The sequence below is a fragment of the Cyrtonyx montezumae genome, unplaced genomic scaffold, assembly GCF_038088225.1.
Source record: "Cyrtonyx montezumae isolate F1298 unplaced genomic scaffold, pur_monq_1.0 scaffold_0, whole genome shotgun sequence".
In the NCBI taxonomy this organism is placed as follows: Eukaryota; Metazoa; Chordata; class Aves; order Galliformes; family Odontophoridae; genus Cyrtonyx; species Cyrtonyx montezumae.
The window spans coordinates 11,755,791-11,776,614 of record NW_027071824.1 but is presented as its reverse complement, the minus strand read 5'-3'; the positions used below and the strand labels follow the sequence as shown (position 1 = coordinate 11,776,614).

General features: G+C 39.5%; 2 protein-coding genes across 3 annotated transcripts in view; one reads left to right on the top strand and one right to left on the bottom strand.

Moving 5' to 3' along the window:
• The window catches only part of ABCG8 (ATP binding cassette subfamily G member 8), a 451,150-nt gene extending 446,047 nt beyond the window's left edge, over positions 1 to 5,103 (bottom strand). Inside the window, exons 1-5 of one of the 2 annotated variants that reach the window (XM_065754690.1) lie at positions 4,968 to 5,103; positions 3,853 to 3,945; positions 3,033 to 3,189; positions 1,399 to 1,637; positions 853 to 985 (exon numbers count right to left, since the gene is read on the bottom strand). In XM_065754690.1, the coding sequence (XP_065610762.1) occupies positions 853 to 985; positions 1,399 to 1,637; positions 3,033 to 3,189; positions 3,853 to 3,945; positions 4,968 to 5,039 (694 nt within the window). In that variant the 5' untranslated portion in view covers positions 5,040 to 5,103. The remainder of the gene's footprint in view (positions 1 to 852; positions 986 to 1,398; positions 1,638 to 3,032; positions 3,190 to 3,852; positions 3,946 to 4,967) is intronic. The other variant, XM_065754699.1, reaches the window with a different exon arrangement.
• A 226-nt stretch (positions 5,104 to 5,329) lies between these two features.
• On the top strand, positions 5,330 to 20,743 carry ABCG5 (ATP binding cassette subfamily G member 5). The gene is made up of 13 exons (XM_065754711.1): positions 5,330 to 5,598; positions 5,833 to 5,954; positions 6,376 to 6,512; positions 6,713 to 6,811; positions 8,024 to 8,156; positions 9,640 to 9,779; positions 10,877 to 11,006; positions 13,119 to 13,332; positions 13,591 to 13,796; positions 14,820 to 14,958; positions 18,000 to 18,185; positions 18,990 to 19,102; positions 20,159 to 20,743. The coding sequence occupies exons 1-13, from the start codon at positions 5,477 to 5,479 to the stop codon at positions 20,347 to 20,349; spliced, it is 1,932 nt and encodes a 643-aa protein (XP_065610783.1). The 5' UTR covers positions 5,330 to 5,476; the 3' UTR covers positions 20,350 to 20,743.
• The last annotated feature ends 81 nt before the right edge of the window (positions 20,744 to 20,824 follow it).

Genomic DNA, 20,824 nt, shown 5'->3' with positions numbered 1-20,824 from the left:
AAGTCTTTACTTAAATTTCCTTGAACTAATTCTTTTTTTTTTTACTTCAGTACATGCACATCTATTCCTGAGCATCGTTTAGAAAAAAGAAAGGCTTCTACTTTCACTGTAATAGCAGAAGTATAACTCAATGGAAGCTAGAATTTTTCAGATCCATTTCCAAGTATTTCCAAGTGGAGTTAGAAAAGGAGTGAAAGAAAATGTCACACAACAAGAGGCTCAGCTAAGATCATTAGTGCTGTTTTGTATAAGAGCAGGTAGGGAATTCACTCCTGCAAAATCAACTGCAGATTCAGCCTCATCTTTTGCCTCTACTGAAGAGGATGGAAACTTTCTAGTGGCATAAGCCAGCCACGTCAGAGTGTTGCACAAGAGTGCAGTGACTTCCTGTGCTGCCAAGAGAATGACCTTCGCTGTTAATGTTGTACTTGTGAATAGGTTAGACTGAAAGAAAGAAAAGCAATCCAAGGTTTATAACAGATAACCAAGTCTCCAAAGTAAATTGTGGCGTACAGTCAGGAAAAAACAAAACCTCATGTGGATGTGCACAAACTGGAGCACTGCTTTGTGGGTGACTTCTGGCAACATTCAGCAGTTTGTTTGATGGTGAGTGGAAGCTTCCAAAGGGGACTTTGCCTGGCTCTGTCATTGCTGCTGCATTGGCGAAGCTGGCAGAAGTGAGAGAGGGCTGCTAAACTTCCCTCCAGGGATTCCTTCCTCCTGAGAGCCCTGGCTCCAGGGGCAAACTTCTGCATGGCTTTTCCCTGAATCCATCCTCTTGTGTTTTCTGACTGCCCTGTTTCCCTCAGGGGTTTGTGGTGAGCACGAGGAAGTTGTGTGGGTTTTGCTCACCTGGGTTCCAGAGCAGCTGCACACCAATGCTCACCCTCCGCCTCTCACCTCCTGAAATGCCACGGAGGTACTCATTCCCTACCCTCGTTTCCGCACACTGCCGCAACCGGAGCTCTGCTATTACATCTTCCACCTGGGGGAATAAAAATAAGACAGTTGGTTTGCACGTTTATGTACAGAAAAAGCTGAAAATGAAGTTGACGTAGTTAAAATTCATCTGGATATTATGGTGCTGTCTGATCAAGAGCCACTTGAAAACAAATCTTGATTTTGGAGATATCATTAAAAATTGCTCAGCAATCAGCAGTATATCTCTCCTTCCAGCTTCTCTAATACTTTCTCTAGATTGTCATTTTTTATGCTCTTTGGAACAATTGCTGGTTTCTACCTTGAAAAAAAAGGAGGTGGTTTATAACTCATAATTTAAATTAAAAAAAAAAAAAAAAGCCAGATTAGCTGTTCTGACTCCAAACACACTGCATCTCTTGGATAACTTCTGTCAGGCACATTTTTGACAACTTTATTTTTTCCCAACAGCTTAATTACCCTTTTTTGCTTTTGTGAGTCTGAAAAATAAGCCGGAAGGCGCAGCTTGGCGACGAACAGCAGCGTTTCTCTGACAGTCAGGTGGGGGAGCAGTCGGTCGTCCTGCCGTACGTGTGCAATGCATTTCTTGACAAGCTGGGGAGTGCTGGGTTTGTTGTTGATCATAATTTGACCAGACTTGATTTTGCCTCCGTGATCCCGGCAGGTTATCACGTCAAGCAAGGATGTCTTTCCACCAGCTAGAACGATCAAAATTGGAAAATAAGTAAATTTCCAATATCACAGAAGTTTTCATTCAAAAACTTCTTTTCATGAATCCTCTCTGTTGCTTTTCTAATGCTGCAAAGATGGAATGGTCTCTCTTTGTACCCCAGTCCCCTTTTACTTTGGAGAGGTAGCTGAAAGGTGGAATCCTGGCCTGGCTGCAGGGCTGTCACCTAAACACTCTGTGTGATCTTGCTTATTGGAGGGAGCAGTGGGTTCAGAAATGGCAGCTGGAATAGCTGAAAGACTAAGTCATTGAATGATTGTACTAACAATAGCAATTTTAATCATGATTAAATAAAAATTACTATGATTTGAATAAGACAAAAAGTCATTTAAATAATTAAGAAAAGCTGGCTTATGTTAAGAGGTGAGGAATAAAATCAAAATCTGATTTAGCGAATGACTTTTTCCCTTATGCTGTATGATACTTTGTGTAAACACAGAGTGCTCTCATTATGATTAGATGTCATTTATTTCCAGATTTCCTGTTAAAAGATTAACTCTACACTTGTTTTCTAATACATATATTTTAAAAGGGAAATGCATCCAACTGTTGAGTATGTATTGCTTAATTTAAGAGTGATATTGATTGCCATTGATGTTGTGAAACTCATCAGCAGTTTAACCCATTTAACTAAGGCACTTGATAAAATAGAGGATAAACAGCTTTTAGTGACTAGTCTGCTAAAATGGGTATGTGTTCGGTGCACAATACCTTATAACAGTAGTATAAGTGTATCTCAGTATGTTATTTCATGTTATGGGGAATCTCTAAGGTGCAACTTTAGTTTCATTACAGATGCGTGCTAAGAAAAATTCCACATGACAATGGGGTAGAAAAAACAGAGACCTGTTTTGAAGACACTGTAAGTCAAACAGAAGAGGAATTATTTTCTCAAGTTTTACATGAATTAATCTGAAGGTGATTGTTTATCCTATAAGAATTGTTTGCCTGTGAAGGGAGTTGCAATTTGTGGCTGTGCTCCACCAGCTGCCACTGATCTTTGCAGTGTCTGGCTTTGTATCTGCTATATAACTGCGTGAGGTCTGCGTTTCTACATTTTTGTTTTGTTTTGTTTTCTGAATGGGAGCTGCTTCCCATGTATACAGAGGTGAGACTGCAAACTACATTTGCAGCAACACATCGCTGCACCTCAAGAAACAAAGAGCAAATGTACAAATCACAGTAAAAGCTGGTTTTGTAAACAAATTCAGAATACATCTTTCTCCACGATGTATTAAGCAATGCATTTCCAGTAGTTGTTTCTCTGCTAGATTTTGCTGTTCAAAGGACTGAGGAGTATCGTTTTCAATTGTGTGCATTTTATCCAAGGGTTGATCAAATCATGAAACTTTGTTGCTCTTACCAGTGCTTCCTATAATAGCTAGCATCTGACCGCTGTGAACTTTTAAATTCAGGTTCTGGATTATTGTCACATGAGAACTGGGACTTGAGTTCCAGGGACATGGCAGTTGCATCTGCCTGAGTTTCTCATACCAGGGGATCTGGGATGCCAGGTTAACCTACCAAAGAAAAAAAAAACAAACCACATATTTTCAATTCAAACAATAATCTTCTTAGTAATAAATACTTTTGAATTTGTTGCAAAGCAGACAATGTGTTAAAATAATATTGTTAATATTCAGAAATAGAGATGAAATTTATTTTCCAGACATGTATGTTTTTCATCCTTTGATTCTTATTTCTGCTGATCACCAAAACTATCTGTCCTCTACATTACGTATGTAACATGTAATGTACATGTATATGTAAAATGTACAAAACCAATAAATTATTTTTTTATTACAATGTAAAATTACTCAAAACTGGAAATTTTGAAGACTACTTCAGGTGCCCCATGGCACAAAGAGAGGTGACAAATTTCACTCTTTTCCTGAAATCCTCCTTATATTTGTCATCCGTGTCATCCTGCCATGTCTCCTGCATGCACATTCTTGCCAGCAAAGGCTCCTGCCATCCCTGGCTAGATGGAAAGTCCCTCTGTTTCAGTCTTCAAAGAAATAATTTAGCTTGAGGCTGAGAAAACAGACTAGAAACTTGTCCTTTTTTTCCTGTGTCATCCTCTACTTTATTCTAAAATTATTTCTAAAATGACTTACAAAATGAAACAAGAACTGCTGCATATGTTCTCTGCTCAAGGGAATTACACAGAGTGGAGTGTTTACCTGGTAGTTGAGCTCCTTGACCTCAAGAACATTTGATTTTCCGCTGTATGTGAAATACAGGCTGTTATCTTCTTCAGAACAAAAAATACTGTCCTGGACCTTGATGTGGAGAAAGTTAGTTACAACAGTTAATTGCACTACCTAAAGAGCTGTTAAAATTTGATTACAGAGAAAAAAAGAAATAGAAAAAGAGAAATAGAAATGGAAATACTTGCAGCGGGATATACCAGTATTGTTAAGTGACCATAGTACAGAAGTTTGAAGGGTTGAAATGTTATCTGTTAGCAGGCATGAAGTGCAGTTTGTTCTAAGGATATGTCAAAGGGGCTGAATGTGCTGTGCTGTGTTCACCTGTTAGCTTTCAGTTGAAATAAGTCTATTTCTGAAATTGAGCTAAACGCTATGCCACCATAAGGAGATGAGTCTAATCGCTGTTCTGTTCTGTTTCTTTATTGAGGGAGAAATGGATGACTGTTGGAGTGTTAATGTCTACTGGATCAAAATGGTACGTATTGAGATCAACGTTTTATGGCAACTAAAAATTCAAGTACACTAGAAGCATGCTTGTTGTTTAATTTATCCATACTGTACCGTAGTGACCTGAAGCAGTTAGTTCACCACTGCACACATACAGAAGATGATCTGCTACTGTTAGTGCTTATAAAGAGCAAATGGTAGCTGTAAACAATGTATGCTCATAATCAGTCAGGGTATTAATTTAACTAACCAAAATAACCAAATACCCACTATTTCTGCTGAACAAATGTCTTGTGAAATAATAGATAAAAGGTGCATCATCCTCAGTCATCATTCAAAGATCACCCTAACCTCTGTATCCTTTGGTATAACAGGGGCTAAGGCTCTTCCAGCAATTCATAGCCTGAGTTCTCATTTCACCCAAATCATGTAACTCTCAGCTTCAGCTGAGGGCTGCTAGAAGAGCTCCTTTCCCCTGTTCTCTGTCTGGATGTGGAAAGCAGCATGATGCTAAGTTGTCTGAAAAGCAGTATTAAAACCTTGCCAGCTCTCCCTGCAGTCCCTGGAGGAGGAAGCTTGGGCACTGGGCATCACCCCGCAGCATGCCCGCAGCTGGCCCTCTCACAGCTCTCACTCACCGACGTGCTTGCACGTGTGTCCCAGCTCTGGCTGGCATCTTCCAGAGAGATGTTCTCCAGGGTTTTCTTCATGTTGGCCGCACAGGGCCTCACGCCCTCTGCTGCTCTGGTGATGGGCTCCTGGAAATTTGTGGGAAGCCTTCTTTACTTGCTTTTGAGCTTTCCAAGTGCCTTCAGAGCCGTGCCCTGGCGTCTCTGTGGCAGGCGTGACCCTGTGGACAGGGAAATACTTCCCTCCTCCCAGGCACTGCCAGCTGGGGCTAAAGGTACATCAGATAGGCGATTAGCTGAAGCTGCTATCAGTCGCTCTCTAGAAAAGAAAGCGCGGAGAGACGCTCTGTTTTTTCATAGGCACTTCCCAGAGTGGTGGGTGCCGGGGCAGCGAGTTGCTCCAGCCTAGGAGGAGTGGGGAGCTGCCCCCCAACCCCCCCGGTGGAAGCATGGTGGCAGTAGAGGGCACGAGGCTGGCAGCGTGAGGGCAGCGGCCCGTGGGGCTCTGGTGCCAGAGGATGTTGGGCAAAGAGTCTCCCACCCTGGAGAGGGGTGGCAGCAGTGGGCAGGCAGGCGAAACGAAGTCCGCGGCACAGCCCCCCAACAGCATCAGTGTGCAGGGGGTCTCCTACAGTGTCAGGTAGGACCAGGGATGGAGACAAGGTGAACCTCTGCCTGCTGAGAGCTGCCCCAACCCTGGGGAAGGAGGGGAGAGATCTGGGACAGGCGTACTGCGGGCTTGGCCTGGGGCTGGTGAAGAGTGAGGGCCATGGTGGGGCACGTAATGGAGATTTATTTCCAACGCTCGTGTGTGTTTGTAATGCAAAACTTTTTGTCTTCATTGTTTCTTCCTTTCTGATGTTTGTTTTCCAAGAGAGAGTGTTGGCCCATGGTGGAAAGTTCCTTTATACCATACGAAATGGACTCGGCAAATACTTAAAGATGTTTCATTTCACATAGAGAGTGGCCAGATCATGGGAATTTTAGGAAACTCTGGTAAGTTGTTCCCTTACGTGCAAAGAAATAAAATCAGAGTTATTACTGGCGACTTCCACTGCAGTCTGAATGTGACTGAGGTCTGTACTTTAAATAATGAAATTGCAGCTGTGTTAACCCCTGCTTTGTGAAAACATGACACTTGGTTTCCAGAGTTCTATCTTCTGCCATCTAACTAGCAATTACAACTTCAGTAACAGTTAAGGTTACCTCCAAATGCAAATGTTTTTTCTATCGAGTGTGAATGTGGGAAATAAATGCTAATTCACGCATATTCTAGGTTTCCCAATTACTTTCCTATTACTTTCATTATATCACTTTATTTAATGCTTTCTTATTATCATACATCCCCATCCAAGTGATGCCATTGCTCTTGAGATTGCAAAATCCATCTCATCACTTAATTTGTTTTATTTGAAAGGATCTGGGAAAACAACACTTCTGGATGCAATATCAGGAAGACTGGAACATAAGAACAACTTTTTTGGTGAAGTGTATGTGAATGGTCATCGGCTGAAGAAGGAACAGTTTCGAGATTGCTTCTCTTATGTACCACAGGTATCTCCACATTTGTTTATGTGTACTGTGATTTCTCTTTTGTTACTGTAATAGTATAATGTATTCCCACAGCACTTTTACTACTAGGTTTGGTACAAAACAGTTAATAAATTGCATGAATGAATTGAGGGAGTGTGAGCAAAGCACTAACTGCTGGACTAACTGAACTAATTGCTGCTGCTTCTTTATGTTTTTCTTAGAATGATGCTTTGCTAAGCTTCCTCACCATAGAAGAGTCCCTGACCTACACAGCTTTACTTGCTCTTCAGAAATGCTCCAAAAACTTAATCAAGAAGAAGGTCTGTGTATTATCATCTTCTGCTAGGAATGCAGACATGACATCATGTAATGCTTTTACAGGCAGTGCTTACCATCTGTGGTTGTGGTTTATATTTATGCTGTTTCATAGTCCTTATTCTGCAGCTGGAGAGATATCCTTCTGCTGAACAAAGAGCAGGACATAGACTCCCTAATGCTCACCACCTCTGCTGGGAGCTTGTGCTGATGTCCCAATGAATATCTTTTAAAGCTACTATTTAGCTTTAAAAATTAATATTTCAGCTATGTTTGCAAATCAAGATGAAGCCGTGATTTGGAGTGGAAAGAAAAAAAAAAAGAACAAAAACTTTTATTTCAAGTTTTTTAGGTTCACAGAGGTTGTGTGGTGTGTCAGGGCAACCCTGCAGAGTTGTGTTAAAATGCTCCCTAGGAACTTGCTGGTCTTGCTGAAGACCAGTTGAGATGCTGAGGTATTTGCGGGAAGGGTTTGTATTTCAGGTAGGACAAAACTTCAGCCCAAAGCTGCAGCAGGTACTGCTGCTGTATATGTTATTGGTACAGAGTTCAGCCCCCATTGTCCAGCTGGAAAACCCAGCTCACCATAATGCTTAAAGCCTTGTGTGCTGAGCAGTCTTATGAACAGCAGAGCTGACTCTGGCACTACTCTGGCTCCTGTGGGAACCCTCTCACTACCTAGAGCAGCCCTGAAATATACCATTCTACTGAGCTCCTTAAAAGCTACCTAAATACACATTTCTGATCTAATAGAGGGCTCTTTTTGTCCTCAGCTCAGAAGTTCCTGATCAGAGGTTCTTGCTCTCTATCTATCTTTTCTCTTCACCCATCTTCCCTTCAGTATTTTTTACTTCTCCAAAATTGATTTGCCTTTCTGCGCTCTTATTTTGGAAGCCAGACTAGGGCATTATTCTTAATAATATAATACCCAGCCCTGCATCTGACCTCCTCATCTCTTAGTGTCAAATGAATCTAAAATTCTACTCATTTTAGGATATGTAGAAATGAAAAAAAAAATTGTAAAAGTAATTGAAATACTGCATTAAAAATAATCTAATATAAATCAGGCCCAAATCTTTCCAATTACAGTGGATGCAAGCAACACACTGGGAAAGACTCTCCTTAAAGTTTTGCCTTCTTTTTCCCCCTTCAGTTTTTGTTTTTGTTTTTCTGAGTTGAACAGTGATTAGTCTTTCTGAATTGTAATTCTCTTTCAGGTAGATGCAGTTATGGCTGAGCTGAGTCTTAGCCACATTGCCAACAAAATAATTGGAAGCCAAATATACATAGGAATTTCTGGAGGTGAGAGGCGCCGTGTTTCAATTGCAGCCCAGCTATTACAAGATCCCAGTAAGTACCACTAAGTGGATTTTGAACATAAAGCAGAGCAGTGCTACTTTGTTCTTCTGACATGGGCCTCCATAGCCCTCTTTAAAATACAAATGCATTTTTATTCTGTAATTCAGTAGAAGCTAGGCTGGTAATGATGGAGAAGGATGAGCCATAATTCAGGTTTGCCATTAATCTATTACTGGTCTTGGAAAGCTGTGAAATCTAAAATCTTAAGGACTGAACATGTGTTCAGACTCTTTTACCTCTTTCTGGGCTTGCCCTTCCCACATATGCAATGTTAGTTGTGACACTTTATGATTTGTAGAACCAATCACCAGAGCCCTACATATGCATGCCCTGAGTCTTGCAGTGGAGCAGCTGACATCAGGCCATGTATGTGTGTACTAGATGGGGTCAGAAAGGCAGTAGGCATACAAACTTTGCTGACTTGGATAAGACAGAAACAGAGCAGAGTAGATTGCTCAGGAGTATAATAGCTCTTATGTGGTCTTTCACTTAGATGTAGATGCATACCACGCCTCCTTATGTCTTAATTTTAGTGTGAAGAAAAAAAGTCAAGCGAATGAAAATCAAAGCTGAGTAATAGTGTGAGCAGGATTAACCATGGGAAGCAGCACTGGAATTTCATCAGTTTTAGGACAGTTTCTTCAAGATGCTGGAATCTTGTGGAGTATACCACGCATTTATTGGACCCCAGAGTCCTGTTAGTCATTCAGATGGAACAGGACTGCAAGATAGAAGGGAAAATTTAGATAGCAAAGTGAAATCTATTGCAGGTACTGTGTGCTAATGGTGACTCCTGGACAGTTCACTAGAATATTTCTTACTCAGTAAGCTCATATTATAGTAATTCTGTGTAGATAAACATAAAGAGAAAAATGTTCTTCCCTATCCTTAAAGCCTAACCAAGACTGCTATATATCACCTATGTGAAACTAACTGATTTGACTGTAACTTTTACCCTTCCATGTCCAATAAAATAATGAAGAAACTACAATTTTTAAAAATGCATTTATTTATGGAATTATGTGTCCTGTATTTTTTGTAAAACTCTTAATTTGTCCATAATTAATTTAATTCTCTATATATTTAATTCATATAACTTCTAGCTGATTATGTCAGCTGTATTTACATTTGTGTACATGCTGAATTTTACCACAGTTCTTCTTAGAAGCAAGTGTACTTTAAATCTGTTTTGCTAATTTATGGATTTCACTTGAACTTAGGAAAAAAATCATTATGCTCTGATGTCCTGTGAAGTTCTCTATGTTCTTATTCACAGTAGCTGAACCTGAGTCATAGAGTCTAACTAAAGATGAAATAGCAAGCTACAGTGATGAATGTGATTGCTGTGTTACACACACAAGTTCACATGTACAGTTATTTCTACATCATTTTTCAAATTAGCTTCAAATGCAGAAGCCGTAACATTTGCTCTCCATTCACCTGAGTTTTAATGCTCTTTCTTGTTGTTTCACAGAGGTCATGCTGCTCGATGAGCCAACAACAGGGCTGGATTGTCTGACTGCAAACCAGATTGTCTCACTGCTTGTAGAGCTTGCACACAGAGACAGGATTGTCATTATTACCATACATCAGCCTCGCTCAGAACTCTTCAGGGTAAATAATACTTGCTCAGCATTTGATTTTTTACCATCTTTTTTATTATTTAAGTCCTTTTCACAATAAAAGGACAAGATCCAGTACAGTTGTGTTAAAATGCTCCCTAACTTTTCCCCTGTGTAAACAGGCTTGTCTTTAACTTTGTGAGTCTGGCCTTCTGCCACCTGCAGTGCACATTAGGACACACACTGCGCTGTGCCAATAGCGCTGAGACTGTGTGCATAACCATTATGTTACACAGCTGCCCAGATAAAAAATACTGGGAGAAGCCATGTAAATCCCCCACATGTGCAGGCATGGTGAAAACTAGCATTTTATTTAGCTTTAAAAATTAATATTTCAGCTATGTTTGCAAATCAAGGTGAAGCCGTGATTTGGAGTGGAAAGGAAAAAAAAAAAGAACAAAAACTTTTATTTCAAGTTTTTTAGGTTCACAGAGGTTGTGTGGTGTGTCAGGGCAACCCTGCAGAGCTTGCTCTAGGGTGGGATTTTCTTCCTTCCCATGACCATTTTGAACTTGCGCCGTTCCATGAACATAGGGCACCTCTCTGGCTGACTAAATGGAGTGTGAGTGATTGCAGAGCCATAGGGAGTGATGGTGCTTATCTGGACTGGAATTCGTTCTGGTGCCTTGGGAATATGAGCTGAGCATAGCTAGTGGGAACCCTGCCCTGACTTACACCCAAAGAGCAATGCTCTTCAAGTCCTTTATACATCAGGTTAGTTTTCCCAATAATCTAGGGATTTTGCAGAATGAGACTGTTAAGCAGCAAAGGAGGTCAAGTCAGTAAGTGAAGGTGCATTAGAAATTAAGTCAGAAGTCCACAGGACTTATTTCTGTTCGTGGGTTATGTCTGTATGCTGCTGGCTTCAAAAACTTTGAGAAACACCTAGTTTTAAGAGCTTACAAATTGTCATCTTGCATAACCATTGAGAGGAGTGATGGAAAGAGCAAACTTCCTTTGACAGAAATGTACTAAGGAAGTTTGAATGTGCCAAATCTATTTTTCCTGTCAAAGCATTTTCATTCTAAGACAGTAGCTGTACTCGAGAATTAATGTGCTTCTTCACGGTATCTTAATTTGTCCCCACAGTTATTTGACAAAATAGCCATCATGAGCTTTGGAGAAATGGTTTTCTGTGGGAACCCTATGGAAATGATCACGTTTTTTAGCAACTGTGGCTATTCATGTCCTGAACAGTCAAATCCTTTTGATTTCTATGGTAAGTTTATCTAAGCTGTTTGGTAAAACAAACGGGTTTTCTTCCCCAAGATGAAGATTTTTCCATAGATAGGAATGTGTTTGAATTTTTCTCTGACTTCACAGTTGTGCTCAGCTCTGAGATGAAAAGAGGACAACCACATGTCCATGGGCAACATAAAACAACAGTTTGCAGTAGGACTGAAACACAGATAGCAATAAAAAGGGAATTTTGTATTTATTAAACCCCTGGGTTCCTGATGACATGTCCCTGTGGCTATCCATTGAACATAAGGATATTAATTTGATCCCAAAACTGTGGAAAGCATTCATAGATATTTGTGGTGCCAAAAAACTGAGCAAAGTTGTTGCCTTTTGTGTAGGATAGAAAAACTAGAGGATATCCAGGGGATGAATGTCCAGACATTCACTATCTGAGATTTCAAAAAGCTGTGGGAGTTTCTAATACCAGGGTGAGCTACTCAAGTAGAATGTACAGATTCTTCATATGATGACAGCAGGCTGTTTGCAAAAGCTTTGAGTTCTGTTCTACCAATGCAGGATCAAAGAAGTGACTGTAAGAGACTGTGAAAATGAGGCTTGGTTTCGTTGCTGGGCATCTGTGTACCCAACCTAAGTGGAAAAAAAGAATATGTCTACGTGTTTGTGTGTGCCTGTGTGTACATTTATGTGCGTGTATTTTCTAAAATCTGGTATGAAAACTGATTTCTGACTATAATAAATGAATGTTAACCAGGGAATGTGACCAACTGAAAAGCTGTATTCAGAAACATGGCACATTCAGAGAAGGCAGTGTTTTTCTATTGTCTAGATGGCATCCTAAATTCAGAGAGAAGAGAGGATGGTTGTTGACACGAAGCTAGAATGGGATGAAGCTGAAAATACTGGTGTGACAGTGAGGATAATTTTGTCTTCATGAATTTGAATAGTCTTGAAATGCATAGATGATTTGAGATTTAGACCCACCTTTAAAACAGCCTGGTAAAGAAAGTACTGCATTCTTTAAATGTCAACCTTTGAATGTGACAAGAAAAGGAAAAAATACAGTTTAGAGCTAAGAATCATCAGAATATTTAGTCTTCAGAAAATTGGTAGTTTATATTTTTTGTGTGATTTAATGATGTGAATGAAGGCACAGATTCTGATATCGTTTACACCAGCAGCAGAGGAAATAAGATCTAATGTATTGAACATAGGTAAAGCACGACAGGCACTAGCTATTTGTTCTCGTGACTGGTCTGTTTCATCATTTTTTTTGTTAACATGCCTGGCTGCCGTATGGTTATTGTGTGACTTAGAGCAAGTCACATTGGGCAGGTTTTAAAAGCGTGGCCCACTTTCGGGTGTTCATATTTAGAATTAAGTCTTCAGTTTTGATATGTTCACCATTAAAGGCAGTTATGCTAAATTTCAGTTTTCAGAGCACTAGGGAATTATTCATAAGAATTCCAGTTTTTCGGACAAACGGAGACTGTTGGACAAGGGATGCAGATACCCTTTTTTCCTGTTGATTTGTCTTTTGAAGTTGAATATAACATTGTAAAACTGCCATCTAAGGATGATATGAACCCTAGGAGTAGATCATCTTTCATCCTCAGCTGGGAATCTGTGTAGCTCTCAGTAGCTGTGGCACTTCACTGGTGTGCGGAAAGGCTGAAGGTCTGAATTGCACACTGTTAAGTCTTCACATTTGTTCATAAGCCTCGAGGGGCCTACAGAGGCCACAAAACACAGAGATTTATTGTGGTTGCACAGTCGTTCATTCAGTTTCAGATAGAAAGGAAGGAGTAAAAGAAACTTCATTTATTTCAGTGAACCTTTTATTTGCAGGTTTTAGGATAGAGACATGGAAGGGTTTGCTGCAAGTGGGGAATAGATAATCATAGAATCATCATAGAATCACAGAATGGCCTGGGTTGAAAAAGGATCTCGGAGATCATTTAGTTTCAAACCTGTGCTGAGGGCAGGGTGGCCAACCAGTAGACCAGGCTGCCCAGAGCCACACTCAGCCTTGCCTTGAATGCCTCCAGGGATGGGGCATCCACAGCCTCTCTGGGCAAAGATTAGTAGGGCAAAGTGATGTATATATGCTAAATATTTTGTAAATTTACAGTGGACTTGACTTCTGTGGACACCCGAAGCAAGGAACGTGAACTCGAAACCTACAGTAGAGTTCAGGTGATTATATCAGCCTACAGAAACTCGGAGATTTTTAGGAAAGTACTAGAAACCATTGAGGGAACAAGGTTTATGAAAGACCTGCCACCCATACCATTCAAAAACAAAGACTCACCCAGTGCCCTTTCCAAATTATGGATTCTTTTAAGGTAAGACTTTTATTTATTTTATTTAAGAAAATAATTTTTCTTTTTATTCTCTTTATCCACTAATCTCTCAGGCTTTTTCTCTGTTTATGTAAATGCACTTCCTTGTTATTTCACTCTGTCACTTCACCTGTCTGTCTTTTTCATATTATCTTTTTGGGAATATTTTGTATGTAAGATTTGTTCAAAGCTAAATACCCAACCAGCACGTGGTCATTCATAGCTAACAAATATATTGCTGTTGTTTTGTTTCATCTACAGGAGGATAACAAGAAATTTCTCTAAAGATAAGATAGGCATAATCATGCGTCTCCTCCAGAATCTTCTGTTTGGCTTGTTTGTAGCATTTTTCCTCCTTAGACTAACGTCTGACCTGGATGAAGGAGCAGTACAGAACCGTGTGGGTCTCCTCTACCAGTGCGTGAGTGCCCCCCCCTACACAGGGATGCTCAATGCTGCTGCCCTTTGTGAGTTTCTGTCCTCTACTATGTGCAACAGCAGGTATAGCTGCCACTATTTTGTAAAGGGGAGCAAGCAGTTTTTGAAGATTGTCATTTAAAGGTTTCTTACAGTTTTGGGTAATATCGGAGCTGATAGAGAAGTGTGATAGTTGAAAATGAAGCAACAGCAAGCTTCACAATGAAGAAGAGCTTCACATCCAAGAGGCTGCAGGTTCACTGCACTTAATGAAACAGTATACCCCTAATCATAAAACCATTTGAGTTGAAAAGGACTCTTAAAGATCATCTAGTCTAACTCCCCTGTAATGATCCCCAGAGCTCAATCAGGTTGCTCAGAGCCCCTCCAACCTGAACTTGCATGACTCCAAGGACGGGGCAGTTCCCACCACTCCCTTTTTACAACTGAAGCATTATTCTGAACAAATAAAAATCCTTTAATTGCCTATACGTACCATTATAAAGACATGACAAAGTCTAGGTCTAAAATTTATAGCCTTAAGTAAGATCAAATGCAAAGACAGAGCAAATGGAGGAAGTACAAAACAGCCTTGAGAGCAAGGAAGGATAATTAGATTTAAGACTATTATGTGATGATTATATTTCTTTCAAAGGGTGTTTCTCTTACAACTACCATTGATTAGTCACACCAAGACCAACAGTAGTTTGTATTTACAGCCCTAAAAACTGTTCCGCTCATGCTGGGAACATACACTGCTGTCATCACCTTGAGATCAGAGCACATCAGTACGTTATTCAGTGATGGCAGCTTTTCCAAGACTTTATTTGAATCTGCTAAAAGAGAAGAGTACATGCTGCCTCCTCAGAGCTGTTTTACTCAGCACAGAAGCTCCCCTACAGTCTGCAGGGAGCAAGTTGTCCATTTGTAGTGGGAAGAGGAGAACAGGCTGGTTTATACAGAATGTTTCTGACAAATGCACAAAGCTGTCTCAGTGCTTAATGTCAATTTTGTCACAACAGGTCTTGGTCTCTTTATTTAAAGGTTATTTATTTCTTATATATTTAATCCAGTCCCACCTTTACGTGCTATCAGTGACCAGGAAAGCAAAGATGGCTTGTATCAGAAGTGGCAAATGCTTTTAGCTTATATCATACATTTCCTGCCCTTCAGTATTCTCAGCGTGGCAATTTTCAGCACTTTTATATACTGGTAAGTGTACCATCAAACAGATTGCTGTTTTCTTCTTGTATCTATTTCAGTTCCTTTGTCAGCATTAAGCCTCCTGGCATGGCTTAGTGCTGTTTTCTCTCAGAATGATCAAAGAGAAAGTTTAAGGAAAAATTATGCAATTCTAACCCTTCTCTTCCAGGCAGTCTTAAGATGAGATATGCACTTCTAAAAAGAGGTGTTAATAGGTTCAGGGAGTTGAGTGGCTCTTAGGAACTTGCTGGTCTTGCTGAAGACCAGTTGAGATGCTGAGGTATTTGCGGGAAGGGTTTGTATTTCAGGTAGGTCAAGCTTTGAATACACACACATGCAGAATTAATAACAGGTGAGTAAATAAAGCTGGCAGAATTGGTTCTTGATTAACCTGGGAAGTTTTAATGGGCCTGGGACATTCATCATTCTTATGCCATACAGAAAGTGTGAAGTGTCAGCTTATATTACATTTAAAATAGACAGGAAATAAGAGAGAGAAAGTGAGGAATGGCAATAGGCATGTGGCAGTAACAAAGCTTCAGATTTCCTTGACTATTTGGGGTTTAGCTATGGAATATGGTTATGATAAGATCTGGAACCTTCTCTTCCACTCTCCACAGAAGAGCACAGATGTAGATTTCTGGTTGTGAGAGAAAAGGTTTGATCGTGGAACTTGCTTTTTTTCCCTGATTACATTCCTTTTCTCATGTCATTGTGAAACAGGAACACAGAATTCGGTGATGAAATATTTCATCTTTTCATTGTTACATCTATCACATAGAGTTGCTATTCTTTATTCCTATTCCAACAATCTCTCATCTTCTTGCTTATTCTGAAGTTAATGCAGTCCATGGTTGCTATAATAATGTGATAGCAAGGTAGTAAGGACCAATTCCTGCACTTAAGTATTTTTCTGCATATTTTCCTATGAGAGGAAAGGTAGGCTGTGCACTGGAGATTTTTTTTGTTGTTGTTTTCATGTGACAGCTCATAGATAACAGACTGCAGTAGAACATTTACAAATGAATACCAGGCTTGTCTGTGCTTAGGATGCATGTTCTCTGGTCAGCCATTGGGAAGTGCTAAGCTGATAGTCCATTGGAAAAGATAGATGCCATTGGTAATTTGAAACTGAATTAAGTGAAAATGCATAAAATCCCATCAACTGTTGAATTAGAACTTCTGCACCAGGAGACAGTCTGCCAGGTGTATCCTGCAGTAGCTGTTTTCCTATCTAGAAAAACAGGTGAAAACAGACCAGTGTTTTCTTCTTGCTCTGTAATAGCTAACAAAGGGAAGCACTCAAGCACATAAGCATTTACCTCCTTCTTTTCACTTGGGGCCTCAATAACTGGTCTCCTAGATGAAAAGACTAAAAAGACATGAATATTATTCTGTTTTTGGTGCTTTTTTTTTTGTTGTTTTGTTGTGCTGCCTTAAAAGTCCTTTTCACAGACTAGCAGGAATTCTGTTTTCCCTTAAGCAAGTGCTGGGATGCACCATGCTCACCAGAGTGCTTCCATTCATTCCACCTACATGCCAGGGAGCTGATTTCTGAGGAGGGTGTGATTTGGAAAGTATCTTGTAGGGTCACCGATGTAAGGTTTGCAGGGTGCCTAAGAGTCACAAGTCACTGTTTGTCCCAAGCTACTGTTTGTCACTCATACTCCTTATCAAATAGGGAATTTGTATGGGCAAAGATTTTGCCCTCGTGCTTTAGTAGCTTCAGACACAATCAGTAATAAAGAATTTGATTCCAGTTAATATTTAACAATTTAGGCTTAGACGTATCTTTGCTATCTTGAAGCTTGTCTGAAAGCCATCAGTGAGCAAAGTTTTAGAGTGATTTTGTAGCACCCTTAGGCTACAAAGGGTCAGTAGTTTCTCTATGAAATTCTGAAGATTGCTTCTGTTCAGGACTAAACTTATCTCAATGGACCAGCTTTTGTCTTGTGAGTCTGTGTCTCTATATTAGAGAGTTTCAGAGAAGGGGACCCTTAAATGCTCGGATCTTGAAGAGCTGCTCCTTCTGCACAGATCTGTGATTAGAGGTTGTTAAATTCCTGCTGGCTTGGTGAATGCTTAGTACTTGAAGACTCAGTGTTCAGCCACGTGCTTATGATAAAGAGACTATGAGTATTGCATGCAAAATATGCTACAGGAAGTCCTATGAGAAAATTAACAGCTCTACTTCAATGCCATGGTTTGGGTGTGATGGATTATAAAAAAAAAAAAAAAAAAGAAAAGGTCCTGTGACTTCATATTCATGTGAGCAATGACTATGAAGTGTGGAATAGCTGCCTGCTTGCTGAGCGGAGCTTGTCACGTGCACTGGTATTGGGCAATTTTGGAAGGAAGTATAGTGGAAATGTAGGTCACCATGTGATTAAAGGTTTTGTCATCTGCCAAGTTTGCCAAACAGTTGCTGGCTTTGTTCATTTCTTAGTCTTCAGCACAAATTGGAGGGGGACAATTTTCCTTAAGTTAGTGAGGGATAAGTGAGGAACGGCATGCTGATTATTAAAGAGTGAGAAAGTATGGAAGAAATCGCATTTGGATGACTTACAGTGGTGGTGAATTCAATTAGCTTTCCATTTAATTAGGAAGAGTATATCCACTTTTATATCTATGTGTAAGTGCAGAAGAGCAAAATTCCATCTGTTAATTGTCTGCATAAAGGTGTTCTTTAAATGTCTGACCTATAAATAACTCCTACTGAGTGGACTCTAAAAGGAGGAGGATGTTAGTTTAGGGGATCATTAAAGCCATGGCGGTTATCTTGAAATAGAACATTTTTTCCTACATTTACATCTTTACATTACCCTCTTTAATCTAGATGGAGAAAGCTCATGCATCTGCAGCCGTCATTAAGTTAAGTGGATGCCCTTTTTGTTAAGGCTCTGTCAAACATACAGAAAAGCTAAGGGATAAGCCCTTAATGAGCTATTACTGCAGCAATGAATGAAAACAAAAATGAATGGTATGTTCCATGTGTAGTCCCAAACCAAACTGTTGAAAAATCTTCTTTGGTCCATTCATTTTTTGTACAGGACTGTAGGGCTGTATCCTGATCCTTTCAGATTTGGAGTTTTCTTCGCGGTTGTCTTGGCATCCCATGTAATTGGTGAACTACTCACCCTTGTGATGCTTGGAGTGATTCAAAACCCTAACATAGTCCAAAGTGGAGTGGTGCTGCTTAACTCAGCAGGTGTGGTAGTAGGAACTGGACTTGTAAGGTAGGAAAATGTTTTACTTCGTCATGGTATTGATCTTAAAATAACCTACTTATAGAAGAGTTTCAAGAGAAACCTGAATTGCTTCAGTTGCAGTAGAGAAAAAAGGAAAAGAGAAAGGGAGCAAAAGTGCAGCTGTTATCTTCAGAGGAAGAGCTATCTAATCACATTGGAATTTGTACTAAATACACACACAAATAATAACTTTAGATATCTGCAAATATATTAGAATATTTATTATCTCATTTTGGATGTAAATTTGAATTGCTCAATTTTATCTTCAAGTATCAGCTCAACTGAATTCTTTTACTTATGCTAACACAATCGTGTGAAGTGCTGTTTTTATCAGATCATTCTACTGAAAAAGTCTTCCAGTTGTAGCAATTGCTGGAACTTAACACTCACTAAATGCTGGTTTTAGAAAAAAAGCAGTTGGTCTCAACAATGTTATTAATATTCTTATCTAGTTTAGTCATTCAACTTTACAGACACCCTTTTTACTTTGTGTAAAATCAACTACGTAAAAATATAAAATCAATAAATAGCTTAATTAATGTGCAAGAACATTATGATCCACCAACAAGAAGTTAAGACTGAATGTTACGATGCTGTACCAAAGTCAGAGAGAACCTTCGTTCCTGTCTCCTCATTTAGCACTGAAATACAACTTATCTTTGAAAAGCTGACAAGTACAGCCAAGAACTGCTCCTGTAACTCTTCTGCAACCAGAGAGATTGTTTTAATTTAGGGCAGAATTGGCTGTTGGAATGGAGCAAAAGACAATTTAACTTCTCTGTCTCTTAAAAGGACCATAGAAGAAATGCCAATGCCTTTTAAATTACTCGGTTATTTCACCTTTCAAAAATACAGCAGTGAGATTCTGATAGTCAATGAATTTTGTGGCTTAAACTTCACTTGTGGTAAGTATTCAGAAGTATTCCTTTCCTTCTACAAACAACAAAATTATCCTGATGACTCAAAGAAAACTTGTTAGTTGTTTAAAACATCCCAAACTTGTTGATTAGGAAAATCATACTGTAACTCCGTATCTGCAAGCTAGATTGATGTCCAACTATTTTTTTTCAACCTTTTCTCATTCTTTCAGTTTTTCATCTTTTTTTTCTTCACCTGTTCTTTTATTCTTCATTTTGGAAAGTCAACTTTTCAGACTGGTATGTGCTTAGCAGCAGTTGCACAAATAGAGCATCAGTAGAAATAGATGGTATAAGATTGAATATCAGTGCAGTGAGCAGTACACGTTACACCCAATCAGACTTTCCTCTAACTCTAGTGAGGCTTCAGTTCAAAAACATTACTGCAGCAAATATTGAGCAGCTAGGATCTGTCAGGCTGTGCTTTGCTGTTTGTGAGCAAGGTAAGTGGCAGAACATAGAATTGGGTTGGAAGGATTAGAAGGATGATGTGAATCTGTCAACAGAGGTAAAGCTTTCAGCTATCTTTCAGCCTTAAGATATTCTGGGCTTTGTGGACAGGTGCCTGTGCTTCAATCCAAGGCTACGTATCCTTTATGTGCTATTTGTCAGCAATCTCTCCTGTCCCTCTTCATTAGAAAAGCGTAGGTAGCAACTGTTTGAATGCAACCATAAAAACATCTGTTAGAAAATCAGTCCATCACTTTGGCAGTAGTCATTAACAGCTGGTGTTTAATGTGAATGTCTTATCATACTGGCCAAATTGCAGCCCCTCTACACCCTTAAATTACTTGGTATGAATGAAACAGAAAGATCCTACAGACATTTTGTTTGCTTCTTCGAATAATGTGGCCTAGATTAACTGCAGAAACATACGGTTTGTCTGTTCGTACACTGGAGGAGTGGGAGCTATAGCTGTGCACTTAGTTCATCATTAAAATAACATTAAGGCTAGATAAATTAAATGTATGGACCTAGATACTGGAGCTTGAGTTTTAATTTTGCTGATTCACTCACTGAAGGATTTTTTTTTTCTTTTGACAGAAAACAGTTCCAGTACAATGAATCCTGCATGCCCAATCTCTCATGGCATTCAGTTCATTGAAGAAAACTTTCCTGATGCACTGTCCCGATTCACAACGGATTTCTTGCTCCTCTATGCTTTTATACCAGTACTTGCCATTATAGCAATCTTGAGCTTCAAAATAAGAGAGAGGATTATTAGCAGGCAGTGAAAAAAGGTAGTGGTTCTAACAATGTGTAATACTGTGCTTTTAATTTTATTATACTTCAGAGCTTGATCTGCTGGATTTTATATAGAATTTAAGTGATCAAACATACAGAAACACATTCACCTTTCCTTGCTTGATTCTAACTGAATACTTTCCATCTTATGAAACAATGTTCTAATAAGAGTTTGTATGACCTCCTGCTATTCCTGGTATTCCCACCCTTGTCTCCCCTCCCAAATCAGCCATTTTAACAGTATTACATGTTTTAGAGGACTTCTAATGTTCATTTTAGTCTGCTGATGTGTTCATTTTTTAACAAGGTATCTAATGGTGCTCTAATATTTTCCACTAATACCAATAAGTAGAGTGGAAGAATTGCTGAGTAAATCTTGCTTCTAGAATTGTGATTATAGTAGTATGTTTTGTTTTGTTGCCATCTGTGGGACTTGTAGAAAAAGAATAAACCAAATACTGTAAT